Source organism: Falco naumanni, chromosome 9, assembly GCF_017639655.2.
Source record: "Falco naumanni isolate bFalNau1 chromosome 9, bFalNau1.pat, whole genome shotgun sequence".
In the NCBI taxonomy this organism is placed as follows: Eukaryota; Metazoa; Chordata; class Aves; order Falconiformes; family Falconidae; genus Falco; species Falco naumanni.
This window is the reverse complement of record NC_054062.1, coordinates 24,643,593-24,669,675: the sequence shown is the minus strand read 5'-3', so window position 1 is coordinate 24,669,675 and position 26,083 is coordinate 24,643,593. Positions and strand designations below refer to the sequence as shown.

Here is a 26,083-nt window from a genome sequence, read left to right as displayed (position 1 = left end):
TGTGGGAAGTAAAGGTCAGGGAAAGTAGATTGGCTCCTATTAGGGCAGAATGGCAAACATGCTGAGCCACAAACAGGTGTGCCAGCCTGGAATAATACACCCCAGACTTGGTCCTGCTGCCAGCACCTCTGGCCTCAAGTCAGGGGCTTGTGGCCACATTTATCTTGCAGTGACTTTTTGTACAGAGCAGTTTGTGTGTCTCCGCTGAATGCAGAGATGCTGCATCTGAAGGCTTAGAGATCCATAGATCTTGAGATTAGTTTCCTACTCCGTGGCAAACTATTAGTCCTGACCATGTAGTGGGTCTGCTGTGTGTATATGTGCACTGTGCAATGAAATACTCTGTGCTGGAGCCAGGGGGTTTATTTTCGAGATAGATTAGAAAGAAATTGGATGTAGCCATTTTCCAGTGGAAGGCTGAAATCAAACCACTTTTCAGTATTTGCCAATTCTTATTTTGAAATATCCTCGCTGCATTTTTTTTAATAGTTGGATGCTTTCAACACGTGATCTTTTTTCATTTTTCTTTTTACAATTTTTCTCCTAAATAATCTGTTTCAAAATTGAACTGAAATATTGAATTTTTTCCAGAGTTTTTGATCAATTCAAGTTAAGGATAAATATGAAATTTTAATGGAGAGGTTAAAGGTCATACAGTTTTATTTGGAATTTGAAACAAAGCCAGATTTCTAAATTTGAAATCCTTTATAAGAAAGGGATCTTCAACTCTGTTCTAATTTTGATCATATATCTTCTTGAGCATCACAGTGTGGCATGTCTGTGAAGCCAAATACAGCTCTGCCCTTTAAGTAGCATTCAGGGTTCTTCCCCCCTCTCCCTTTTTTTTTTTTGCTTTTTGGTGGTGTGGTGTTTTTTTTTTTCAGAAAGTGGTTTATGCAGTTTTCTTTTTTGTATGGTAAACATGTTGCCAAGCCTTGGTGCTCTCAAACTGGTAAGTGTCATTGCTTATTAGCATCAAAGGGCACAGCCATATCCCTTTTGCTGTGTTGGTGTTTGTATTGCGTAGCACATGTTGGTGTTTGTATTGCGTTTGGTGTCAAGGTTTTGGTGGCGGGGGAGGCTATGGGGGTGGTTTCTGTGAGGAGGTGCAAGAAGCTTCCCCTGTGTCTGATGGAGCCAACACCAGCCGGCTCCAACAATGACCCACCGCTGGCCAGGGCTGAGCCTATCAACGATGGTGGTAGCGTCTTCTGGGATAACATATTGAAGGCAAAAATATTGCTCTGCAGCTGGAGAGGAGTGAGAATATATGTGACAGCAACAGCTCTGCAGCCCCCCAGGTCGGTGCAGGAGGCCAGAGGGGCTCCGGGTGCTGGAGCAGGGGTTCCTCAGCAGCCCGTGGTGGAGCCCACAGTGAGGCAGGCTGTGCCCTCAGCCCGTGGAGGTCCATGGTGGAGCAGATCCCCACCTGCAGCCCGTGGAGGACACCACACCAGAGCAGGTAGATGCCCACAGGGGCTGTGACCTGGTGGCAGCCCACAGTGAGCAGCTCCTGAGGGGCCAGGCTGGAGCTGGCTGGGCCATAAGGACAGCACCCCATGGGGGGGACCCACGCTGGAGCAGTGGGTGAAGAACCACAGCCTGCGGGAAGGACTCATCCTGGAGCAGTTCGTGGAGGACTGTCTCCTGTGGGAGAGACCCACGCTGGAGCAGGAGCAGTGTGAGGACCCTCGCCCTGCAGAGGAAGGAGCAGCAGGGACAGCTGTGATGGGCTGACCCAGCCCCATTCCCTGTCCCCCTGTGCTACTCCAGGGAGGCGGTAGGGAACTTGGGAGTAAAGTTAAGCCCAGGGAGAAGTGTGGGGGGGAAGGTGTTTTTAAGATTTGGTTTTATTTTTCATCGTCCTATTCTGATTTGAATGGTAATAAATTAAACTAATTTTCCCAAGTCAAATCTGTTTTGCCTGTGAAATAATTGCTGAGTGATCTCCAGGTCCTTACCTCCACCCATGAGCCTTTCGTTATATTTCCCATCCCCTGTCCAGCTGAGGAGGGCAGTGATGGAGCGGCTTTGGTGGACACCTGTATCCAGCCAGGGTCAACCCACCACAACTGTTAAAGCAGCAATTAATCCCTTTGATACCGAATGGGTTTGTAATCATGTGACCTGTTATTTAATAGAGTTCTCTGTTAACTTCCATTGTTTAATTCCTTTAGGAGTCCTGCAGCAGGCGAGGAAATTTTGCCATGCAAGCTAACTTACACAGCACTGGAGAGCTGGTGGCCAAGAATGCTTTTTAAATATAGTCAGGAAAATGATGACTTAAGCAAGTGCATTGTGGGTGAAGGGAAAACAGGGTTTGGTAGGTGAACAGTAAACAGCCTGATTGCTTTATGTTGCACTAACAGGTTTTCCGCTGCAAGTTTGACTAGTATTTTTGGAGCAAGATTTTTATAGTGTTTTACCTGGCAATAAATGCTGTATCGGTTAGGCTAGAGCAGTGTTTGATCTGTGTTAAATTGTCAGAAACTTTGAAGTGTGCACCTATGGATAGTAAGTAACTATGCATATGCTCAGAATGAATACTAGCCAAGGTAACAGAAGCAATGCAAGGTTTTTTTTCTCTTTAAATGTGGGGGAATCTGCAGTATCACTCACAGAAATGTGCAATTATTGGCAGTTTAAAGCTTTGCAATAGTGACCTGTATATATGCTGAATGCCTTTTTTTTGTAAGGTATGCCCGTTCCTCCATATGTCACAAAATGCTTAAATTGAGCAGCTTTCCCTTCATAACGTATGGCAGCACTGTTACCTCAAATGTGTCTAGTGCTGAGATCATACTGCTAATGCTGGTTCACAAGCAACACCAGGAAAAAAGATCCTGGCCCCTTGCATGCAGGCAGAAGACTGGTGAAGTGGCTCAGAAATAGGACTCAGCCTGCAGCAGCAGTAGAGCAGGAAAGCAGCATTGCCTTCGGTCTTTGAATGGAAGAGCTAAAAAAGGAAGAATCAAATATCTTAATACAAGTAGTCAGTGCTGCATTTTTGCTGTTACAAGTGCAATGATAAAATGACAATTCCAGATTTCAACAGCTTTTAAATACTTGGATTGTTTCGGTGTTCGCTTGAGCAATTCTGAATCAAACAGAGCTTACAGAAATTAATTCAATCACGTGTGGTGACTTCCTCTTTGGTATTAGTTACTTTGCAAATAGCTACAACGTATTTGACTCTTTATATCGTTTGCTTGTTTTTTCCAGGATTTTCTTTTGATTATAGGTAACATTTTTTTAATGTGACCCCAGCTGTAGTTGCTGAATCTGGGAAGTTGTGCGGTCTTCCCCATCTGCTGAGTGTCTAAAAACCTTGTCAGTGACAACTGAATCCATGGATGCTTTGTGTTTAAAGAGAAGGGATGTGATAAAACACTGTCTGGGTTGCACAACTCGGAGGTTAGCCCAAGATCTGGAAAGTTTAATTGGAGGTGATGGTTTAAGAATTGTGCAGCTTAAGCTTTGCAAAGAAAGTAGCTTGAACTGTCCGAAGTTACTGCCCTGTTAGAACCAATGGACCTGTCCAGTGTGTAGTTGTGTATTAGCTATTGCAAGGAAAAAGCAGAGGCAAACCTTTAGGGCTTTTCAAAAAGTCCAGGCCTCTTTTATTCATTGCAGATCCTCTGCCACCTGTTTCATATCACGTAACTGATTTTGCCTTGTGTTTTTGTGAGAGACTTGGAAAACACTTTAAAACTTTTAAAGCATAAAAGGTATATCAATAACAGCACTGTAAGAGTTTGGCTTTTTCTTTAAGTTGATAAGAAAACATCAGCAATTAACTGCAAAATGTTTGGTACTCCACTGTTTTAGATTGGAGAACCGTACTTCACTTTTGAAATAGAAAATGCACTTCACTGGCCTTGCTTTCAGTCATCATACAAAGAACAGAGCAGAAAAAATAAATGTTGGTATAAATTACAAAACCAAAGCTTTGTCAGAGAGGTGAGCACAGCTATGTATGTCAGGTATGATAATGGGTGAGAGGGGAATGTGGGTGTTTCAGAAAAAAATAATTTTCTACTCCTCTGTGTGAGATGGGACAGTTTGTCCCCAAACATTTGTCCTTCAACAGCCAATTCACCTGAATGTGTTTTGTCCACATCTGCCTGAAATCTGGTGCAGGATAGGATGTGCAAAATAAAAGTAAAAGCAAACACACACAAAAACCCCAACCCAACATTACTGAAGTGCTTCTGAAAAACTCTTGGTGTAGGCAGGCAATTAAAAAATTTGCCACTTATCACAGCCCAAACGATGAGTTAATGTCCAGTTCTCCTTTAGTCCCCACTGTTGTCCGATAACTGTGAGTCCATGCACACAGGCTCCTTAAAGTGTGGCATTTTACTCTGCAGTCACAATGGATTTAATACTTGCCTGTTGTCACTAAGTCGGTTGTTAACTTGTTCAGCTCCAATAAATCACTTGCTTTTGATCATCACCCGTTAGATAATGGGAGCAGAGCTCTCAATAGAGAGTAGGTATTTGTGAGATCTGCAGACAGTGGGATGGAGGGAGTTTGGCTTTCGGGGAGGCAGGTCTGGTTAGGGGAATTAAATAAGAAGATGAGTGCACATTAAATACTTACAGCAAAGGAGTTAGATATCTATGGTGAGGTGAAGCTCTCCACTGGTCTGGAAACCAGGCACACTATCTCAGGAAAACAGAATCTTAATCAACTACAGATCCTCCAGCCTTTCAGACGTGAAACAAATATCATAACAAGAGTACCATTCATTCCGCTGTAATGCTGTTTGGCTCTACAGCTTTCCTTGGCATTGAAAACCAACTTCACCTTGTCCCAAGTGATGTGTGGTGACACCTTTATTGAGGATGTGGTATTCACTTGGGGTGTGGGGATGGTGTCATCAGAGTCCGTACTTTAGTCTTGGTTCTGGATTTTGGAAGGCAAGGCATTGCTTTAGTTGCTTCCATCAGGCATTTATCAACAAATATGATTCTCATTTGCACCTGTCTGATAAGAAAATATTGTGAGGTTTGCAGTAACTTCTATTTTCAGAGGATTGGACTGTAAATAGTGGGTTTTGGTCGCCATGGTAGCTGGTAGTGTCTGAAAGGTTAAAATTGTAAACACTTTCAAATCTACGTGGCTCTGCAGGTACAGCCATATCTGACACTTGGTGTAATTAAGTTAATTAAATATCATTGTGGCGCTCAGCTTCATTTCCTTTGTGAAGCAGATTGGACCGTAGTTGGTTCTTGCTTAGGCAATGTTCCTTCTCCACTCTCTCTTAATGTCATTTGATATCCAGCTATTTCACGACTAGATTGTATTGTTCTAACCCTTTACTCGCTCAATCCAGACTAATGCTTCAGTGCCTGCCTTTCCCTCTGGGCCTTTTGTCACAGGCACAGGTTTTACTGTGAGTCGGTAGAATAAGGTGTTATGTGACCTAAAGAGAGAAGTCCCTGTCTTGTTGCTACTGTCTGCAAACAGGGTGTTTGGGGCCACATGCGATACCTGCTGGCTCACGCCTGATGAGATGGGGTAATGAGAGTTGTTTCTGCACACTGTAGGTAATATGGGGCTGATGGCAAGTGTTCACTAAGTTAATTAGACTAGCAGCCATACTTACTGCCTTTCTCAGAGAGCTTTAAAAGGTCCCAGTGGGATGCTTCATAAACTTTTTAAATTTCACTGTCTGCTTGGTATGTTTGGAAGCTGATGTGTGTAGTCAATACGGCATTCTGCACTAAATGCAACATACAAGAAGCTGGACTGTCTGCTTCCTTAAACATCCTGTGATAAAATACTAATTAAGATACTAACGAGCATAAAAGTAATTTAAAATATTTCAGGTTTTGATCCTGTTTGAGGTTTTGCAATGTCTTGTGTCTCAGGAGGCCTGGATGGCAGTCTAACGTGAATTATGAAGCAATGGGTAGATGCTGACCCACTTACAGTGCTTGCAGAGAATAATATTTGCCAGAAGTTCTTTTCTGAGGGTGACTCTGCAAACCTGTCTGATAAGCCATTGTCAAATGGTTATGTACACACACACACCCTTGTTTTGTTTTTTTTCCTTACTTTCTGGATACCTTGTTGTTTGTTTTGGAGAGCAGGTTGCCTTGTTACTTGAGGGAGTTAAAAGTGGTCGTAGCTGAAGGGCTGTGCTTGCTGTTGAGGCAGTGTTTTTATGATATGTTTCATTGTTCTAAAACACCTGGCTACTAGGGAGTATTGTGCTGTTTGCATCAAAGAGCGCTTAGATACTGAAAGACCACAGCCTGTTTGATCTGTGGACTGTTTCTGCTTGTTTGGTACATCTTGAAGAACTTAGTCTGGACAAATGAATATATATGGGGTAAGAGGACTGGGTAACACACGCTGCAGAAAGGGTTGTTTAGACTCTGGAAAAGATATTTCCATATTGTTTGTTACGGCTCTGTGCAGATATTGAGGCAAGGACCATGGCCTTAGAGCAGTAGGCACCTTCTAAAAGCCCATTTTAAGAAACCTGCTAAGGAGAGCTGCTCATTTTAGAAGCTGATTGACATTTCAAAATTGGTAACACAACTGTGGAAGCATAGCCATTGTGCCCAAAATCCCATATACTGGCATGTCACGGTCCTGAATGTCTTTCAGGCTTTCACATCCTGAATGTCTTAGGCTGAGTTGCAGGTTCCTAGCGCCCAGCAGCCCAAGCCCAGAGGGCAGACTCTGCATCTGTGACGTTTCCATATTCTGTCAAACAGCACCAGTTCTGTTTGTAGGTAGAGGTGAGCAGGTATTGGATAACTGCTGCTCTCTAGAATTGAGGTGTAATGGAGGGTTGTTTTTTTTAATGCTTTCACTTTGGTAAAAGTAAACTCTCACTAGTAGCCAGGTGTTTTACAGCAATGAAATGTGCCATAAAATACGTCATTTGATCTCTCATAAATTACGTGAATGAGATGAGAAATGTATTACTTACCAAGTCTAAGATTTGTTTTAGAACAGTCAATAACAGATTAGCATAAGACTGGAAACACAGATCAGGTTGGTGCCCGGTGCTTCATTCCCAGTGCCTAGGCAATACTTTTTGCTTTGTCATTCATATCACTTCAACTAGCAGTGCCATCGGTTATGTATACTTAAAGAATTTTGATACCTACTTATTGTGAAAAGGGAACAGAAATGCATCTAGACTAGTTTCCAGTGATCACTGGCTGTGTGAAAATATGTGAGTGGATAAATTTCCATAGTTGTAGTGTCCAGTGAGGTTGTGCGACTGTCCCAAAAGAGTTAATTGCTCACCCACTAGGACTGACTTAGTCAAGAAGTCATTTAAGTGTGAGCATGGAGGTATTTGGTTTGCTTGGCTTAAATCATAGAATGGTTTGGGTTGGAAGGGACCCTAAAGATCATCTGTTTCCAACCCCGCTGCCGTGGATAGGGACACCTTCCACTAGACAAGGTGGACATGATGTATAAAGATAAAATCAGCATATCTTGCAAGCCATGATGGTATCAGGTTAGTATCCAGCAAACAGTGAAGTGGAAAGAGGCACTGTGGAGCTGCATGGCGGATCAGAAAGCACATCCTCTGCTGCTGCCCTTGCAGAGTGAGCCTTGGTAAAACTATGCCAAAAATTGAGGGATGCTCAGTTGGGGTGTGTGCACTCTTTTGTCTTTCCTTATTAAATAAATAGACCGTGTATCTCCCCCTGCCATGGAGCCTGTCATCGCAATCAATAGGTTTCAGTATGGCAGAACTGAACAGGTGTAGCATGCTTATATCTTCTGTGAAATTGCAGCAGTGCTGACTCGGATATTTTCTGTGAGCTGTAAAGCAAGCGCTTTTGACTAAAATATCCTTTTGTCTTGGATTCTTCCCTGCAGTTTATTATTGTGTCTGGAAGATGCCTCCCACTGTGAGTTGTGGACTTTCAGCTTAATGTCAGTACTCATTAAACTGTAGGAGCAGAAAAAATTTAACAGACTGGAGCTAAACCACGGTAGAAGGAAGAATTTAGTGCACCATTCCAGGGGGTTTGCTTGCTTTTAATTGATGCACACAGCTTAGGTATGGCAGGTATGTGTACTTTATAGCAGTGCCTCATGGACATGTGTTATTAATCTAAACCCTCTCACCTCCTGCCAGGTGGGGCTGTACATGCGGAGTAACTCAATCTAATTGTTGCAGGCACTGAACAGATGGGGTTTTATTGTCTTGAGTGCTGGAAGTGCGTAAGAGAGCAATGCCAGCAGGATCCTTGCCCCAAACAGCAGCTTGCTGAGACACAGCTTGCTGCAGGAAGGCTGGCTTGTGGCTGGGAGTTTGCACAGGTCTCCAGCAGCCACGATTGTGATGGCATGAATGAGGGAAGGGGATAGATAGTTTGTGTTCATTTTGGTCTCTGTGTTATGTGTAATTTACTTGCTGCCTTGTGCTTGAGCAGTTTCCAACATACCACATAGTAAAACATTCTGAGGTTTTTTCACCTTGTTGGTTTAAAACACTTTGTAGAGGTGATTGTTCTTAATCCCATTTTATAAAGGGAGAGGGAACTAGCGTGGCAAATCAGAGAAACTGGTAATTTATTGATTCCTGTTCCTGAACAATAACCACTGTACCTCAGGTCTCTTGTCTTATCACACTCCACTTCATAAAGCTGCTTTACTACAGCTACATCCTTTCCTGCTTCTGCCTGTTCCTAGCCTTTGTGGCACTATAAACTTAGTGCGTGCTGAGTATTTATCCATCTCAGATACTGTCAGTTTTTATTGCCAAGGGAAAGCGAACCGGCTGCCTTTGCCGTGCATTCAGCTTTACTCAATGAAGACAGAGGTGTGCCCACTGCTGCCCAGTGCACTGCACAGGCATGAGCATTCAGCTGAGAAGATGAAGTGTGTATAAAGTCACCCTTTGTTTCCTGTGAAGGACTACCAGTGAAGTGTTGCTGCTTATCTGCTCCGCTGTAACAGGATGTAGGAAGAAGCGAGCTTGTGGTGCTGCGTTTATTGTACAAGAAATGTTTGTGTATCCACAAGAATGTTTTTATGCCAGGCACCGCATACCAGACCAGTAAAGTAGGCGCAAAGACCAGGTTCATGCAGTGAATGATGGCTCAGCATTCCCATCTTTGTAATAAGCTTTGCAACCTTTTTGTTCTTCCTTTAGCCTGCTTTCAGCACCTCCAGAGTGCTTAATTTCACTACTCAGGACAAGAGGACAGTGTTGTCTTATGGGACTCTGGAAATGTAGCTGCTGTCAAGCAAGAGTTGGTATTAGACAGCTCATCTGCAATAACTTGATGGGGAGATTTTGGAGGTCAGAGAAAACATGCTGAAGAAGTGCTGCCAGCCTGAGCATAGTGATTTTGCTTTCCCTGCACACTGGACTCAGACCAGCTTGTTGTGAAGTTAAGGCTGGCAGGGTGGTGTTCCTTGCCATGGTGGGTGCACATGGGCTGGAAGATGCTAGGAATTACGAGATCAGTAGCTTAGTGTTGCTGATGCGTTTCACTTCTCACATGTGATGTTACAACTAGTAGCAAATTAAATTGAGGAATCTATTCAATCTTTTCCTTCTATGCATGCCATATTGGTTTTCATAGGAACCCTTTCCTATCAGCAGACTCTGAATCTGCGGAACTTTTACTCTGAGCTTCTCTGAAGGACGGCACTGGTTGTTTCTGTTATTCAAGGAGTACCTCTAGGTAGTTTTTAAAGATTTTGATAGAAACAATTTTTTAAATGCTACTTCCTGGCTGGAGAGCTACTGCAGCTGCTGCAGAAGCAAGCCCTGTTGCAGTGAAGACAGCAAGGGGGGAATGCAACTCCCCTGAAGGTATGCCTTCTCTCACCATAGCTCAAGGTGAGAGCTGCAGTGGAGTTGTCCCCGTTTTAGGGAAAAAACCAAACAACTAATAGGGCCCACATGGAGATACCCCTGCTTCTCACCCTTCAGCCTGTGTGTTTTGGGGAGAGGAAGGGGCTAGTAGCAGTCAGTTCAGGACTGGCCAATTATTGCAGCCTCAAGAACAGCCAAAGTAGAAACTTTCCACCAGTCAAGAGTTTTCCAGTTAACAGGGGACAGACTACGCTAGGGTCAGTTGCTGTTACTCCGATCATCTCTGTTCTGCAGTCTTTTCACCTCTGTTTTTCTTGATCCTGTCTGCCCTTTAGTCTCCTTTTTCCCAGTTCTGTACTTCTTCCTTCAGTATTCTTTCTGTCCTTGGTTTATTGCTAACCGAAATCTTTTGTGACACTCGGTAAGTAACAGCACTGTCGGGTTTTCTGTTGCCACCGCTGTTCTCTGAGCTTTCCCTGTTCCCTTGCATTTGAGATCATTAGCTCTCTGGGATAAAGGCTTTCCACTGCTCTGTATTTGTACAATACCTTTTACAGCAGGGACCTGTTTTTATTGTCTAATAACATGATTAATACAGCTAGTACAAATGAATGATTCATTGGCACTTAGGTTCCTAAATGAGGGTGGAAACTTTGTATTTTTCCTGCAATCATTCTCTTTTTCCCAAAGGAATAAACAAATGCAACAAATATGCAATAAATGCATAAATACATAAATGCAAGTGTCCTAGGTTGTTCATCCCGAGGAAAATACAGGTTTGTTCGTATGTGTCTACATGGCTTCTGGGATCATGGTGTCTGGGTAGCTTGCTCTGTGAAGAGGTGCATGAAGAGGTCCTGGGAGATGTGTGTTTTTCTGAGAGCACTGGTATGCTAGTGTGTAAATAACTGTCACTGGGAGATTAAGGAATAAAGAATGTGGAGATCAATTGTGGCCTGCCTTTGAGTATTGACCATTAACCTCAAGACAACCTGCTGGGAGCCAGTTTTTAATTTCTGAACCACTGTTTCACTTTCTGCCTGTTCAGCATCCTTCCCGTGTTCAGTGACAGTCTCCTCTTGCCGGCTGACTGCTGAACTGTGGATCTGTCAGAGGCGGCAGCATTTCTGAAGTGGTATCTTTCCATACATCTCTTAGTCTGTAGAGAATTGTGTCCCAAAAGCACTCTGAAACTTGTATGACAAATGATAGCCAGCCCCACTGAGGGACTTTGTGGTGTAGAAATAGGTAAGTGTACACACTATCAGCTAGTTGGGAGCTGTAGTGTTCTTTCAGTTGAATCTTTACCATTTCCTTGCTTTACAAACGCACTAAAGATGCAAGTACTTCATAAATACCAAACACAAGGTTTTTATTCATATTTTTTTTCTTCTTTTTTTCTTTCATGATTGATATGAAGCTCTCAGAAGAGCACAGCATATCACACATCTTTTCCAAGTGATTTAACCACTCCCTTCCCTCTCCCCAAAGGTACTGGCTGATATCCCAATAATCAAGGCAATCACAGTGTAAAAATAAAACATTGCAAGGACTCAGATGTTACATTCTGGTGTGTGAACTAATGATGGCAAAGCCGCTGTTCTATCGTCCATAAGGGGGAGACTGTGCTTAAAAGCTCGGGTCCCTTCTTGTCTCTAAGATCAAATGCCTGTGGAGTGACAGCTTTGCAAAGTCAAATTCCAGCTGTTACTCAGTAGCCCAGGAGGCCAGTTGCCTCAAAGTATGCCCCAGGGACAAGATGGATTTTGAGAGATGGAAGAGAAGTAAAGGCACATCAGAGCAGCTGATGCAGAAGGGTGCTGCTACTGCATCGCAGCTTGGGCTGGGTAGCAATGGAATTTCTCTTAGCAGATGTGTGAGGAGGAGCTGTACCATGTGCAGAGCCTGGCCTTGGTGTAGCTTATGCTGGGCAGTAAGGAGCTGGCTACACAGAGCCAGGGTTCAATCCAAGCTCTTTATGCTTCTCTGCCCCAGGCTGGCTGCAGGTTCAGGAAAACAGCTCTGTAGAGAGTCAGGTTGGGAAGGAATTCTTCGTAGTGAAAGAGCTCAGTTAAATTGAACAGGTGAACGTCGTCTTCTGGTTGCTGAGGAGTTGTCTCCATTTGCCTTTAGGGAAATGAGGAAGGAGACTTGAATTTTTTCTCTTCCTTAATGTCTGTTGATTCTTGCTGCAGCAGCAGCTGGTTGCTGGTTCTGCTTTCCCTGGGTGACTCCCAGCTGTGATTGCAGGTGCCGCTCCACTAGCTCAGATCCGAGCAGGGACTTGTAAGCAGGCAGCCCATGTTCAAGTGCTTCACAGCAGTGGATACAAATGAATGCTAAATCTGTTCCCTGGTAAATGTTGGAACCATGTGAGTGCACTGAACCCCTCTGAGCTGCCAAACCTTCTGTCAAGCCAGAAGTTAAGTTGTTGTAAGTCTGTGTTCCCTTTTCTTTCAGTAGCTTGTAGTATGTCCTGTAGGAGTGTAAATATAACTCCAGCCAGGCATGAAACGTGCAACTTGAAAGCCACCGTGTTTGAGAGGCTGTGTAATGGAGAGTGTGATTGTGACTTCCAGGAGCTGCTTCTCTGGTTGGATTAAAATGGGAAGAGTCTGGTGTGTTGGTGAGGTGTGTGGCTGGGGATGTTGCAGTGAATCTGCAAGTTCTCTTTGGTGGTGGTGGTTGTTTTGGTTTTTTTCACTCTTCTCCTACTCCCTACACCTTGCACACTGTTGATCTATGTATTTAAAGAAGTAAGGATGCTTCCAGGTGGGTTTTCTTTCTACTAGTTCTGATTGGTACTACTGAATAGTGTTTATTCCTGGACCCCAGCACAGCTCTTAGCTGTGATGAGATCTGGAGAAAACAGCTGAAAGCCCTTCTGCAGGGGGAGGTGTGGGGAGGAGGGAACCCATTAGAGTACAACAAAGGGAGCTGGAGTGAATTTTCATGCTGATGAATATGACAGTGAAAGCCCTGACTGCTGCTGCGGTATAATTTGGCTGAGCAAGTGCTCTCCAGGCACCATCAGCACACATCTGTGCTGAGCACTGACATGGGCTGTTCCCGTGATGAGCGTTTACCTCAGCAGTGGGTCTCGTGAGTAATAGCCCAACTAGACCAGTTGCAAACTCTAGCTCAGGGAGACTTTACTGTCTTGATATTTGTCTTTTCAGCTGCACCTGACAAGCAGAGGAGAGCCAGAGGAAATACTCCAGCTGCAGTTGGAGGTTCCCCCCGCCCCCCCATTTACTATTTTACTTTCAATTTTAGATTTCTCACACCTGCTCTAGATTCACCTAGAAGGGAAGGGAGGTATGTTGGTGCAGGCAGTGAGAGAAATGAGGCAGAGAAGTAGGAGTTATCAGCTTTACTGCTGCTGTGTTTGGGACACTGGCATTAAGTTACCTCTAGGGATCTAAATTGGGACTGAGGTCTAAAGTCATTATGGGAAGAAGCTAAAGCAGTGGCTGCAGTGATGGACAACTACAACATTTTAAACATAGCAGAGATCCAAAGCAATAAAACATCGGCTTCAACACATCAGGCAGCAAAGTTCCATAGAGCAAACGGTTGGGTGATACTGATTTTGGAAGGGATAAAGAGATGCAGTTCCTGAGCAGGATGGGGCAGCAATGGCCAGGTGTGCTGCGTCTGCTGGAACGCTGAGCAATTTGCAGCCTGTTCCCAGCAAGGCAGCGATTCCCTCTGCCAGAGCAGTGGGCACAGCCCTGTACCTGCTGGGATGAGCGCACCCATGCTTAGGGCAGTGCCTGTGCCTGCAGTTTCCAGTGAGCCTGTGAGTGAATCTGCATTGGCCTCTCAGCAGGGAGCATGCCTTCGGCAGAGCAGGCAATAGAGTGGTGAGGGAGAAACTATTTCTTTCCACCTGGGCTGAGTCAGGCTGGTGGTGAATTTCTGCTGCATTCCTAAGCTGTTCCTGAGACCTCTGAAAATTTCCCTCCTTTGTTTCAGAGCCATCATCAATCACTTCAACCCGAAGATAGAGTCTTACGCTGCAGTGAATCACATATCACAGCTCTCTGAGGATCAGGTAAGCCAGGCGTGCAATGACCTCTTTCATATTGACCTCTGGAATATAGGTGTTTAGGAGTATGTTGTGCTCACTGATGATGTGGCAGCAGTGTGTGGGGTGAAAGCAGAACTCTTGTTCAGATGTGTTCAGATGTGCGTGAGAGGAAGCCTTGGCTTAGCCAATTTTACCGTTGCGTACAGGCATCTTGGTCCAGCAAATGCTGAAAGATGGGTACAAACAATGAAAATACGCAGCATTTTCAGGATGTGTGGTTGGGGACTGTCGAGGGTGCTGGTGTTTAGAATGGGGCAGGAAGTTTTTGGCAGAGAATTGTTGGGGCTAGCTTGATTTTCTGTGATACTGGGAGATGAGAACTGAGGCAACAGCTGGTAGAAATTTTCTAGTGTAATTGACTTCAATTGTGTTAGATTTTGAAAAGATAAGGTTTTTAATGAAGAGGATGATAGAGTTGGGTTTCCCTTCCTTAATTTAGCCTGATATGCTCTCTTCATGTCCTGCTTGTATTGCATAAATGTGTAAATGGCTTTTTGAAAATAGGCTACTGTGTGTGGTCTCAGGAACGGAGGAGATGGCCTGTTTCCCAAAATAAAATATTGGGATTATATGTTTATCATTCTTGGAGAGGTAAATGACTCTGCAGGAGCCTGTGGTGGACAAAATATGGAACTGCTGTGTGAACTGGGGGCATCATCCCAGACACAGCTGTGTCAACATCTCTGGACCTTCCAGAGAAAATATTTTGTATGCAGTCTATACCAGACCTCATTTGAGTCACCTTAGATCACTCCTTCTACTCGATGGGATCCCTCACTCGTGCCTGTTAAAAGGTCCTGACCGTCTCTTGCTCTGCAACTCATTTCTCTTTCTGTCCATATCTTTACTTATTGCTTGTTGATACCCTTCCATACTTCCTACTAACCTTTTCATTTATTACCCTACTTGATCTGTAATATGTAACACCCCAAAGTCTCGGGTTGAATGCTGTACTGGTGCAGTGGGGGGAAAAAATGTGGACCTTGCTGCTTTTCATTCTCTTCTTGATATAACTGGATAGAAGATGACTGGTTTTAATTTACTGATTTTTTTTTTCCTGCATTGTTCTGCCTCAGAGAGTCACTGTACCTACAGCTGTGCTTGGTGGTGGTTCCTGTTAGCAATCCTCATTCATTGAGGATGCACTGATTGCCATCAACCCAGGCCCCTAAAAAAGAAAAGCCTTTGATAGCCCAATTTAAAACTGGAGGCTTGGATAGAGGGGAATGTTGTGTAGTCTTTGGGTTAGTCTGAGGAAAGAAATGAGCTTTTCACAGTCAGGTCTGCGTAGTATTCATCCCCCAGCAGTTCAGGGAGGTCAGGTTAAATCCTTTCTTCCATGTGTGTTATTCTTTAAATAAAATCTCTAGGAGCAAGCAGATAATGAAATCAGTGCTGATGCATGGAGCATTTTGAGAAAGATGATTAGGAAGTTGAAAGACAGTTAGATGTCTCTTTTCTTGTCTCCCTTCATGCTTTCTCTCAACATAAGGAGAACATCAAACAAAGCAAAGCAATAATAGGCCCTGGTGAACTGCAAAGAAATGACGGAGATGTCACTGTGGTGAGGGACTGTATGGTCTCTTTGAGGGCGTTTAGTCAGAGCTCTGCAATTTACTGCACAAGGAGGAGAGGGATGGAGACTTCTTGCCTCCACTTTCAATTATGCCAGTGAGCTCAGGTCTGTGCGTTGCACTGTGATTTCCCCTCTGTCAGAAGCCGTCCCATGTGGTAAGTACGTGAGAGGTAATGGTGGATGCCAGAGATCAAGACCAGGGTCTGGCTTTTGTGGGGTAACAGAATTTGTTGTTTTCATTCTGTGTTAGCTGTTCAGCATGGGGCGGGGCGTGGGGGAGTCAACCTTGCTTTTTGTCTGCTGCAGTGTCTCTTTGTTGTGGTTTTTTTTCTTTGAGCTGTACCTTTTATTTTTACATGCGTGTTCACTTAATTCCCCTTCTCTCCATAAACATTTTCTACACAAAATACACCCTTCTTTATAGCCCTGGTTTTTGAAGTGTACCATATTGAAATATTTCATGCTTGCATTTAACTTGTGTATCCACATGCAGATACTACATTTGAGGATGGTCGTTCTCTGAGTTGTTTGAGTAGTTTCAGGAGACTGGTATTTCTTTATTGAGAACATTTGTTTTTACAATTTTGAGAATCGAACTTTCTTTTAATCAAGATTTCCTTCCCAGATACTAGCCTTTGGCCAGATTCTCATATGGCTGCTCATACTTCTCTGTGGTATCTGAGCATCTCCTATTAATCAGGCGGGCATGGCTTTGACATAGCTCTATCTGAAGGGAGATTTCCAGCTGCTGCGAGTTGCTTCCAATTCACTTGAACCTAATCAGCCTGCAGACTCTTACTTGAGCCTGTGTCAAACTTACTGTGCTGCCCCCTGACTATTCTGGCACCCTGTTCGTGTGTTAGATGATTTTTTTTATTATTTTATTTTTGTATTTTTAATATCCTTAAAAGTAGCTGAGTAATCAGCTGAAAGAGATTTCGCTCTATCTTTTTCTTTTTCTAATCCTATTGAAAGCTTTATTACCTTGTTAATCACTAACGTCCATTTATTACCATTCTCAGTCTGTCATCTCATTGCTTTCTCCTTTTTTATTTATAAGCATTAATGTCAACGTTATTATATGCTGAGGGGATTTGTAGGCCCTTGAAACTGATGGCCATGGGATTGTTTTAAGGGTAGACTGTTAAGACCACTGCACATCTTCAGCCCTAAAGATCTCCAGAAACTGCAGGGAATATCCAGACCTGTGCTGTAGGCAGGCTTATTTGCAAGACTTCATGGTACTGCTTTGCTGACAGTTGTGGGGTTTATCCAGTGTTTAGGTCAGAAACAGTGGGAAGAGACCTTTTTCTTTCCATATTCTTTTGAGTGAAGAGTGGGAGATTCCAAGGGGCAAGCAGATGCCAGGGATTTGATGATGAGTCATCTTAGTCTATAAACATCATGTGATCCTGGCCAGTGCCATTCTGCAGAGAGTCTATTTGCCAAAGCAAATGCATAATCCTTCCTAGTCGTCAGCTATTTTGACCTTGCTGTAGTTCCTCGCCATGAAACAGGAAGTGTCTTAGCCAGTTATTGGCGTCTTCCCTCACTTGCTAATTCGTTAAACCTGACTTCAGTGTTAATTTGTGTTTTTGTGGTATTCTGCCTCTCAACGTGTTTGGCACCTGCCTGCATGTCCTTTAAGGAACTGAAAGATGCTACACAGTCGAAAAGATAGGGCTGGCCATTAACTGCCAGTGTAGTTTTAGCTCTTCCATGCAAGTGATTATTCCCACATCTTCAAAGATGGTTTGGTCCCTTCCCAAGTCAAAGGGCAAAATAGCCGCCTGTGAAATGAATTCATAGGCTTATCTGTACTTTCCAGATGACTGGACTGCCTTGTAGCTAATACATTGGAGGCAGTAGACTTTCTCTGTGCCATATCTGATCGGAGAAGTTCCCGGCATGTTTTCTAGTGGAAGCAGTTGCAGAGAACAGGGTCAAGGCAGTGAGTAAACAGAACACAAGTTGGTCCAGAAGGGCAAACGCAGACAGAACAGAAAGACTGAGAACACAGGGCATGAACGATCTGGATGGGGTCTCACATCTGCCTTTTCTGGATGTGAAAGAGCAGCTGCTAGTAAGAAGGTAAACTCTCTGCCTGATGGTGATATAACGCAATTATTGTAGAGAGGCTATAGTGAGAGGAACCCAGTACTTTTGCTGAAGTCTCCTCTGAACAGGAAATTCTTGTGGTGCCTTGCATGCCAAGCGAGTCTTGTGCCAGTGAAGGTCGCATTTTCTCTTTGGCACTTGTTCTCTCTCTGATTTCTGCCCTAAGGGTCTTAAAATTGAGATGGCAGACGTAGGACTGATGATGCTTGCTGGTCAGGAACATTCATGTGCTTTTTCTAATAGAAGCCTCTCTTTCTTCCCAGGTGTAGTAGGGATGCTAGGTAGCTCTGGTTTGGAGGTGAAGTTCAGTGTGAAAGACTGTTGCGAACACCTGTACTGTGTGTACTAGTCTGGCAACTGCAGGTGAAAAGTGCTGGGAGCCAGAACAGATTGTGATAGAAAAACAGGACAACAGTATCGCTTTTGAAATTGAGACAAATGAGTGTAATACTTGGATTGTTCCACATTGTTATACCTTTATAACTCAGGTAGCTGCAATCCAGTTTGTTCAGGCAATCTCACAAAGCCATTTCCCTTTTCTTGAGGTCATACCTCAGATGCTGAATGCTGCTCCCTGACCTGCCAGCCCCATGCCCTTTTGTTACCTTGTGGGGCGTTGAGGGAACTAACCTGAAGTGCAGCTCACAAAGGCTCCACCAGTGACTTGCACAGAAAGTCAGAAAAGAGTGCAGTTGGCTTTAGATGCCCTAAAGTATTCTAATTCTGAACGATTGATGTCACTGTTTATTCAACTTGTTCTGGTTTCCACAGCAAAACTACTGGCAGCTACCAAATGCTTTGTTGGTTTTTAGCGCTGCTGGCAGTGGCGTTGAAAGCCTGTTGGCATGTGTATGGTATTTTTAAAATGCTGAATACCGTCAGTGCTAGGTACTACTACAAAAAAATCCCCCTAATCTCTTACGTGAATATAACATGTTGTGAGGGCTCCAGAAATACTTCAAAATGGCTTTGGCATAATGCTGCTTCACTTCTGAAATGAAACGCAGTGAGCTTTGGGGTAGGAAGTATCGAGCTTGCTAGTGCCATATTGCTCGCAGTAGGAGGAATGTGAAACTCCAGCTGAGGGGTCACCAAGGCAAAGCCCTAATTTAAAGTCATCACATCTTTGCAAATGAGGCAGGGATGCTGGATTTCATGGTCTCATTACTGACACCTACTCATGATTAATGGCTTGAAAACAGATTTTATTGTTTAAATAGAAAGAGCTGAGCTGCACTAGGTGAAATTGGAATCCCAGGTTTAAAAGGATCTACATAAAAAGTCTTTTATATAGATCCTTTTGGGATCTGGAGTTGGCTAATTGCTGGTTTGCCTAGCTGGTGGGGGTGGGGCAAGTTAGATATCTATCTCTTTTACTTCTTTTGGTTTTGGTTTATTTTGTTTAGCAGAGAAATATCCCTGCAATTTACTAGTGCCTTAGACTGCTTTACGCAGTGTGCCAGACTGAACGGGTCTGAAGAGGCTTCAAGGACTTGATCAGCTTTGCTGCAAGGAGATTTGACTCTGGAGGTGAGCTTTGGAGCAGTGACTTTGTGCTGTGTAGTGCCTTTTATTAACACGCAGAATACAATAAACCGTGTGTCATTGGAGGAGGGGGAACAACGTGCGGTAAGTGTTAGAGGGACAGAAGAAGGGTTTTGTTTTTAAAAACATCTGCTGCTGGAGAGATGTAACCCTGTTCCAAATCCAGTCCCAGGAACCCCAACAAGAAATGGGAGAAATCCTTCAATTCCCTCTCAGGTTTGACACAAAGGTGCCCAGACGTCCTGCCTGTTGCCACTAGTGGCAGTCACCTGCTCTGTGCCTCTTGGAGGCAGCAGCCAGTGTGACCCTGCATCACCTTGGCTGCTCCCGGAGCAGAGGACTCTTTCTACCCTTTGGTGCATTGCAAGTGCTGAGGCATGCCTGGCTGCTGCCACTTCTGCGAGCTGTCCTCTTGGGCAGATTTGGGACTGCCTCAAAGTACAAACTGGTTACAAAATAAGGCCATTAAACTTCAAAGCAAGGCTCGCCTTCCATTCTCACAGCTGTTTTCATAGCCTTTCCTGGCTGTCAGTAGTGCTACAGGACTGATAAGGGCCTGAAGACTGCTGTAGTGCAGGTGACCGCTGAATGCTGGGGACTTGGTTTAGAACTGCCTTCTGGAGCTGTTACTCTCTGCAGGCTGCTACTGGGTAAAGTCTCCTGGAGCTAGAAAAGTTTCTGTGCTGGGGCTACAGAAGCAACACCTGGGGATGTGAGTTATGAGCCAAGCCTGATTCCCTTCGGGGAGCGTGCTGAGCAAGAGCCGTACATTTGCTGTGGAGACAAGCTGGTGTTGATCTAGTTCCAGTGTTTGTCCTTGCCCCTGGTGAGTGTGTTTCAAAAAACACTTCGGATGCTTTGCAGATTTGTTATATATATGGTGCTTAACTAAACCTGGAAAAGGGGCTGTGGGTAGCTAGAGGAAGGGGCTGTGCACCAGCATCTGACCTCCTTCCTAGCTGTTGCTGTGCTGCCTTGAGCAAACCTTGAGCCCTGTATCCTCCTGCGTGAGAGGGCAGCTGGTGTGGAGCCCTTGGGAAGCCAGGCAGCATTTGAAGTGCTGTGTGATCTGCTGGGCAAGGCTGCTGTGGAAGTGCAAAGCAGTGTTACAGGTTCCTGTCATTGTTAAGCGCCTGTATAGGGCAGGGAAAGCTCCGCAGAGGATTGCAACAGAATGATCAAAACAGTCTGCATTTATAAAGATTAAATTACGACTTTGCACATCTACGATTAAAGGAGGAGCTGTCAATGGCTGGCTTGTGTGAACGCACAATTCAATTTGCATTTTGTAAAACTTCAGATTGGGAAGGTTTTTTAATCCCCTGTGAAACAGGAACAATAGAGGCCGGCTGTTGCCAGGTGCATAATGCGTATAGACACCATGCAAACTTCTTTCGTTATCTTCTGTAAAGCTGGATTTATAGCAGTATACCTTGTTGCTCTGGTCCTGAGCTCCACCTTAAGCTTCCTTACACTCGGTCATCGCTCTGCTTGGGAGTCCTAAAAGTAGACAGACTATAGCCTGCTGTGCCAGTTACAGACAGCGATGTGGCTGTGCGAAATCGTTCCTGGAGTCAAACTCTTCTCGCACAAAAGGGGACAGGCTTTGCACCAACTGCCAGCCATGCTCATTCTGGGGCTTCTCTAGGATAAAGCGCCTGCCTTCAGAGACTGCCACTCTTCCTTCTCTCTTGTAGTACCCTGCTGGAACAGATTGTTTTTCTGCTTTCTTCCTCTGGATCCTCTAGCTGGAGCTGCAGCTGTTTCCCAAAAGTGACAAATTGGGTCATTGCTCTGATTTCAGAGTGGGAAGCAAATTGAGCTTTGCAGTCTCCATGCCTCCCAGAGCAGGAGAGTAAATGCTGCTGAGCCTAAAGGTGCCACACCTGAACAGAGCTCCAGTCAGCTGGAAGAGTTGGGGTTTTGGCTCTCTAACACTTGGCATTTGGATGTTAAGACAGTAAGTTCAAATTTGTTGTCTGTGGCAGGGAGCTCAAAGGCAAACCTTTTAGTAGAAGAGAAGATGGCATCTCTGATGTGTGTCACTCTTCCTGTCTTCATGGGAGATCAGAGGCAGGCAGTGGGATTGCTCAGGGAGCTGAAGTGTGTCATTCAAAGACAGCAAGTGGTGCAGGGGGGATTGATGTCCAGAGAGATGGAACTGGGGAAGGTGGTTCTGCATCAGCCAAGTCCTAGGAGCTATGAATCAATTCCACTGCCTTAGAGGGCACTTGGATTCCCCCGTGGCTCAGTTAAGGCACAAATAAGCTCCTGGGGAGCTACATATTGCTAGCAGCACGTGCTGTTTCAGCAACAGCATCTTCCTCATAGCTGGCATGAATATAGGCCTGTGGAAGGGTAGCAATTCATAGCCCTGTGCTTGCTTTCACCTGAGCACCTGTTCATAGGAGTTCCTCTTTCACTTTTGCCAAACCATGGATATATGTTCTCCATCAATAACTGCTTCACAGCAAGAACTGCTAACAGGGAAAGTACGTTCTAGTCTTCCAGACAAGAAGCTGATGAATTGGCCTGGACCGTTTCCTGAAAGTATGTAGGATTTCTGAAATAAGCTGATGTGACCCAGCAACCATCACTTGCATCAATATTAATTGGTGTGTCACAGGTACATCAATGTTAGTTTAAAATAGGAAGCTTTTTTCTTCCATGAAAACACAGGTCAGTTAGGGCGACCTTTGGCAGTAAGAGAGTAAGTATGAAAAACCTGCTGCTATATCCTTAACATTTGGAGAGCAGGGTAGTTTCTTGCAGACTGACATCCAATGTTTCCAGTAGCCCTTGCAATGTGCCTTAACCTCCGAGCTGAAAACTTTGCTATTAAGTCTTACTGTGTGGAGATCCTCAGTAATGAAATGTTGCGCTTGAGGCTTATTTGTGCACAAAACCCATCTTGGTTTCCCAAGTGTGTTTTCTTCAGCAGTTGTAATTTGGCAGGCTGCATTTGTTTCTGAGTTGGATGTAAAGACACATACAGAACGCTGTTGAAATCTTATTCTTGGACTTCCTGATTTCTCAGAAAGTGCTGGGTTCGGGTTCTCCTGTGTAGAAGCCATAGAGGTGGAGAAGTTCTTGAGTGCTTCTTTCACTTGCAATTGCATGAGTGAGCTTCTATCCTACTAATGGACCGATTGCATCTCTGAGACTATGACAGCTGCTTGTAGTGAAATGTGATGACAGAGAAGGGCATGGCATCTTTTTGGCAATGAGATTTAGCATCAGGGAGCTGGCATGACGTGGCTAGCTAACTGTTCTTTGGGTGCTTTGGCTTCAGGAAGGTCTGTACTATCTATTGCAGACCAAACTAAGCTGTCCTGAAGCCCTATGAGCATGTTTAACGTAGTAGAAAGCTGGGATTAATAGTATCATGGTGGTACTGTGAGAATTTATTTCTCTGAGCATTGCTATCAGCTCCCCTGTGGTTTTGTTAACGTAACATCCTCATAGGTCAGCTCAGGAAGTGAGGGATAGGTGAGGGGACAGGGAGGTGGATTGAATGGCAGAACTTAGAGGGTTGTGATCAGCAGTGCGGAGTCCAGCTGGTGGCCTGTAGCCAGCGGTGTTCCCTGAGCATCAGTGCTGGATCTGGTCCTGTCCAACTTATTCATCGATGACCTGGATGAAGGGACTGAGTGTGCCCTCAGCAAGTTTGCTGGTGATACAAAACGGGGAGGAGTGGCTGATACACCAGAAGGCTGCGCTGCCGTTCAGTGAGATCTGGACAGGCTGGAGAGCTGGGTGAAGGGAAACCTCCTGAAGTTCAATGTAGGCAAGTGTAAGGTCCTGCACCTTGGGAAGAGCAACCCCATGCACCGTACAGGCTGGGGGTTGACCTGCTGGAAGGCAGCTCTGCGGAGAAGGACCTGGGAGTTCTCGTGGACAGAGCAGCATGCCCCGGTGGCCAAAGTGGCCAGTGGGCATGGCTAGAAGGTTGAGAGACATGATAGACATGATCCTCCTCCTCTACTCTGCCCTGGTGAGGCCACATCTGCCATGCTGTGTCCAGTTCTGGGCTCCCCAGTCCAGGAGAAACAGGGAACTACTGGAGAGGGTCCAGTGGAGGGCTGTGAGGATGATGAGGGAAGCAAAGCACTTCCCTTATGAGGGAAGGCTGAAAGAGCTGGGCCTGCACAGCCTGGGGAAGACCATCAACACATACAAATATCTTCAGGACAACCACCAAGAGGATGGGGCCAAGCTCTTCTCAGTGGTACTCAGTGACAGGACAAGGGGCAACGGGCACAAACTGCAGCACAGGAAGTTCCAGCTGAATATGAGGAAGAACTTCTGTACCTTGAAGGTGACAGAGCACTGGGACAGGCTGCCCAGAGAGGCTGTGGAGTTTCTGTCTCTGGAGATATCCAAAACCCACTGGGATGTGATCCTGCTCTAGCAGGGGGGATTGGGCTAGATGATCTCCAGAGGTCCCTTCCAGCCCCAGCCATTCTGTGATACTTCTTCAGCAACATCTGTGAATCAAACCATTGCTCGTCCTGCAAATAAGACACCAGCCTTCTGACTTAGACGTTGCATTGTCCTTTGCAGCCTTCTTCCAGTTCTGTGAAAATTAATGTACCAATCCTGGGACAAATCAATCCATATGTGAAGATGGAGGTCACGCAGAGCCTACCCTGAGATGTGTCTTACAGCAGTTTTCCTTCCAGGTGTTTAAAGGAAGAGTGTGCTCAGCTGGCTAATGACTGAGTCTCCCTTTCCAGTCCTCTTCTGCACTAGAAATACCTACACTCCTACCCAAACCCGGATACTGGCCTTTACTCGACTGTGTCATATTGGTGGTTTGCTGGAGTGAGGCATCTGTCCAACTTGCATGAAACTTTACCTGTTACTGACCCCTGAGGTTTATCAGTAATTTTATGTAACAGGATGTTAACACAGAGCATGGATCTAGATGGAGTTTCATGTGACAGTATATGCAAGTGGTTTTTTGTCCCTTTCATTTCCTAAAAAAAGGTAGCTGTGAGCTACAGTAAAGACTTTTTAAGGCTCCGATTTGTTTGCAAGTACTCTTTTTGCTGAACGTCTTGCAACACTAAGACAGGAGCAATCTTTCAGCTGATGGAACCAGAAATGTGGATTTGTGAGGGAGTCAACGTAGTCATGCTGAAACTTAAGACTTCATGACTGTCTGTTTTGGTTTTTGCATCCAGGCTGCTTTGCTTGGAATTTTCTACCCTGTCATTAATGCTCCTGAAAACCAACAACTTGATGGAAGCATTTCACTGCAGGCTCTTAGTTCTCACCTCAGCTATAAAGATGTGCTTTTCTATTTTAAGTGATGGACCTATTTAATTGCAGTACCACCTACAAGTCACTTTGTAGGCATAGAAAGGAAACTTAGGTCTGTTGCTGGGCTAAACTCCCCTTCTCAGAAGAATAAGAAAGCTGCTGTAATGCCTAATCTCAGCCTTCTTTGCAGATACTTGAGCATGACACACTTTTTGCAGGGGAGAATATTAACATGATCTGAACTTAATTTCTCTCGCTGATGACAGTTTCCCACATCATCCAGTTCTTGCTGAGCTTTCCACCCTCAGTAGTGCCCAGAGGGATAATATTCCAGGACTACTTGAGTCCTAAAGTACATCTGTCACTATTTAGTATGTTGATACTTTAGAACTAGGACTCAGTGATGCTAGGGCTGGGCAGTTAATGTCATACCAAACATTCTGGCATAAAGAAGTTGGTTGCTAACCATTCCTGTCCGAGTTTCTCATCAGTAAATCAGTTAAATCAAACCAGAAACCTGTGGTCTTGTCAGCTACACTATTAGCTTGAGACAGCCTGGTCCCTTATCCTCACCCAGAAACCCTTCACTTTGGTGAGGCGTGTTTGAAGACTGAGGTAACTGTAGTGTTGGGAGACCTGGACTGAAGCTGCCATTTTTTTGTATGTGAAATCCTAACTCAGTGTGACCTCAGCTTACGTAGGTCAGGGAGATCTTTTTCTGTGATGAGTGTGGGAAAGGTCAGGTTAAGATGCTTGAACTAAAATGGCCAGTTCATTTGACTCTGATCTTTGTTTTAAAAAACAATGATGCAAAAAGCTCAGAAGTCAAATCTGGGGAGTGGGAGGGTTTTGATAGCATTCCCCTTTTAAAAACAAGGGAGGAAAAAATCACCTGCCCATACTCTCACAAAACCCCTTACTTTCCGGTGCTTGATGGGGTTGCACTTTAAAGGTGATTCCAGCCTGGACTGTTAACCCTATCTCCACTTAACCCTGTCTTACATAGTTGTAGCCAGGTGCTCACAGACTGCTGCAGTTTCTTCTGCCCTGCCTCTTATTACCAAGTCAAGAGCAGATGTTGCAGAAATATTTACAAAATATTTAAGATCACACCTCTCCTCTGTCACTTGCTCTTGGAAAAGGCGATCAGATCATTCTAGTGCTAGTTGCTCTTCCCTGGCAGAGGTTTTAATGCCTGCTAGGGTAATGGTGGGTGGCATTTCAGATTGCAGGCTGCTTTTACTCTATATAGCTCCTGCTGCATGCTCCCTTCTCTCTGGGTATTGAAATTGTTGTTCTGGCACAGCATTTGACTTGAGCTTTTCCCTGCCTTTGTTTCTTCCACGGGGGCCTGTGTGCCTTCATGCTGCTGACAGTATACGCGTTTGAGAGGATTCCTTTACATGTGCCTCTTCAGGCTTTTTACGATCCTGTCTCTTTCAAGGCGTAATAGCAGAATATAAAGTAGGTCACTTTATTTCCTTTCTGCTTTTCTCAGTTCTGCAGCTCTTGTGATCTTTGAATTCTTTCTGAATATTACTCTGACAGTTTTGGAGACTCATGACTGGGAGAGTTCAGCAGGCTCCTAAAGCCTCAGGAGTTGTTGGGATTGGACCTTAACAGGGCGCTAGGGACATCTTTTATTGTAGCCTTTGTGTGCCTGGGATACCCCGT

The 26,083-nt window shown here is 44.7% G+C and overlaps 1 protein-coding gene across 2 annotated transcripts in view; it reads left to right on the top strand.

Moving 5' to 3' along the window:
* ARMH3 (armadillo like helical domain containing 3) overlaps positions 1–26,083 on the top strand; it is a 129,910-nt gene that overhangs the window by 80,998 nt on the left and 22,829 nt on the right. For both annotated transcript variants that reach the window (XM_040605254.1, XM_040605253.1), the window contains one exon: positions 13,791–13,869. In XM_040605254.1, coding sequence (XP_040461188.1) covers positions 13,791–13,869 — 79 coding nt within the window. The remainder of the gene's footprint in view (positions 1–13,790; positions 13,870–26,083) is intronic.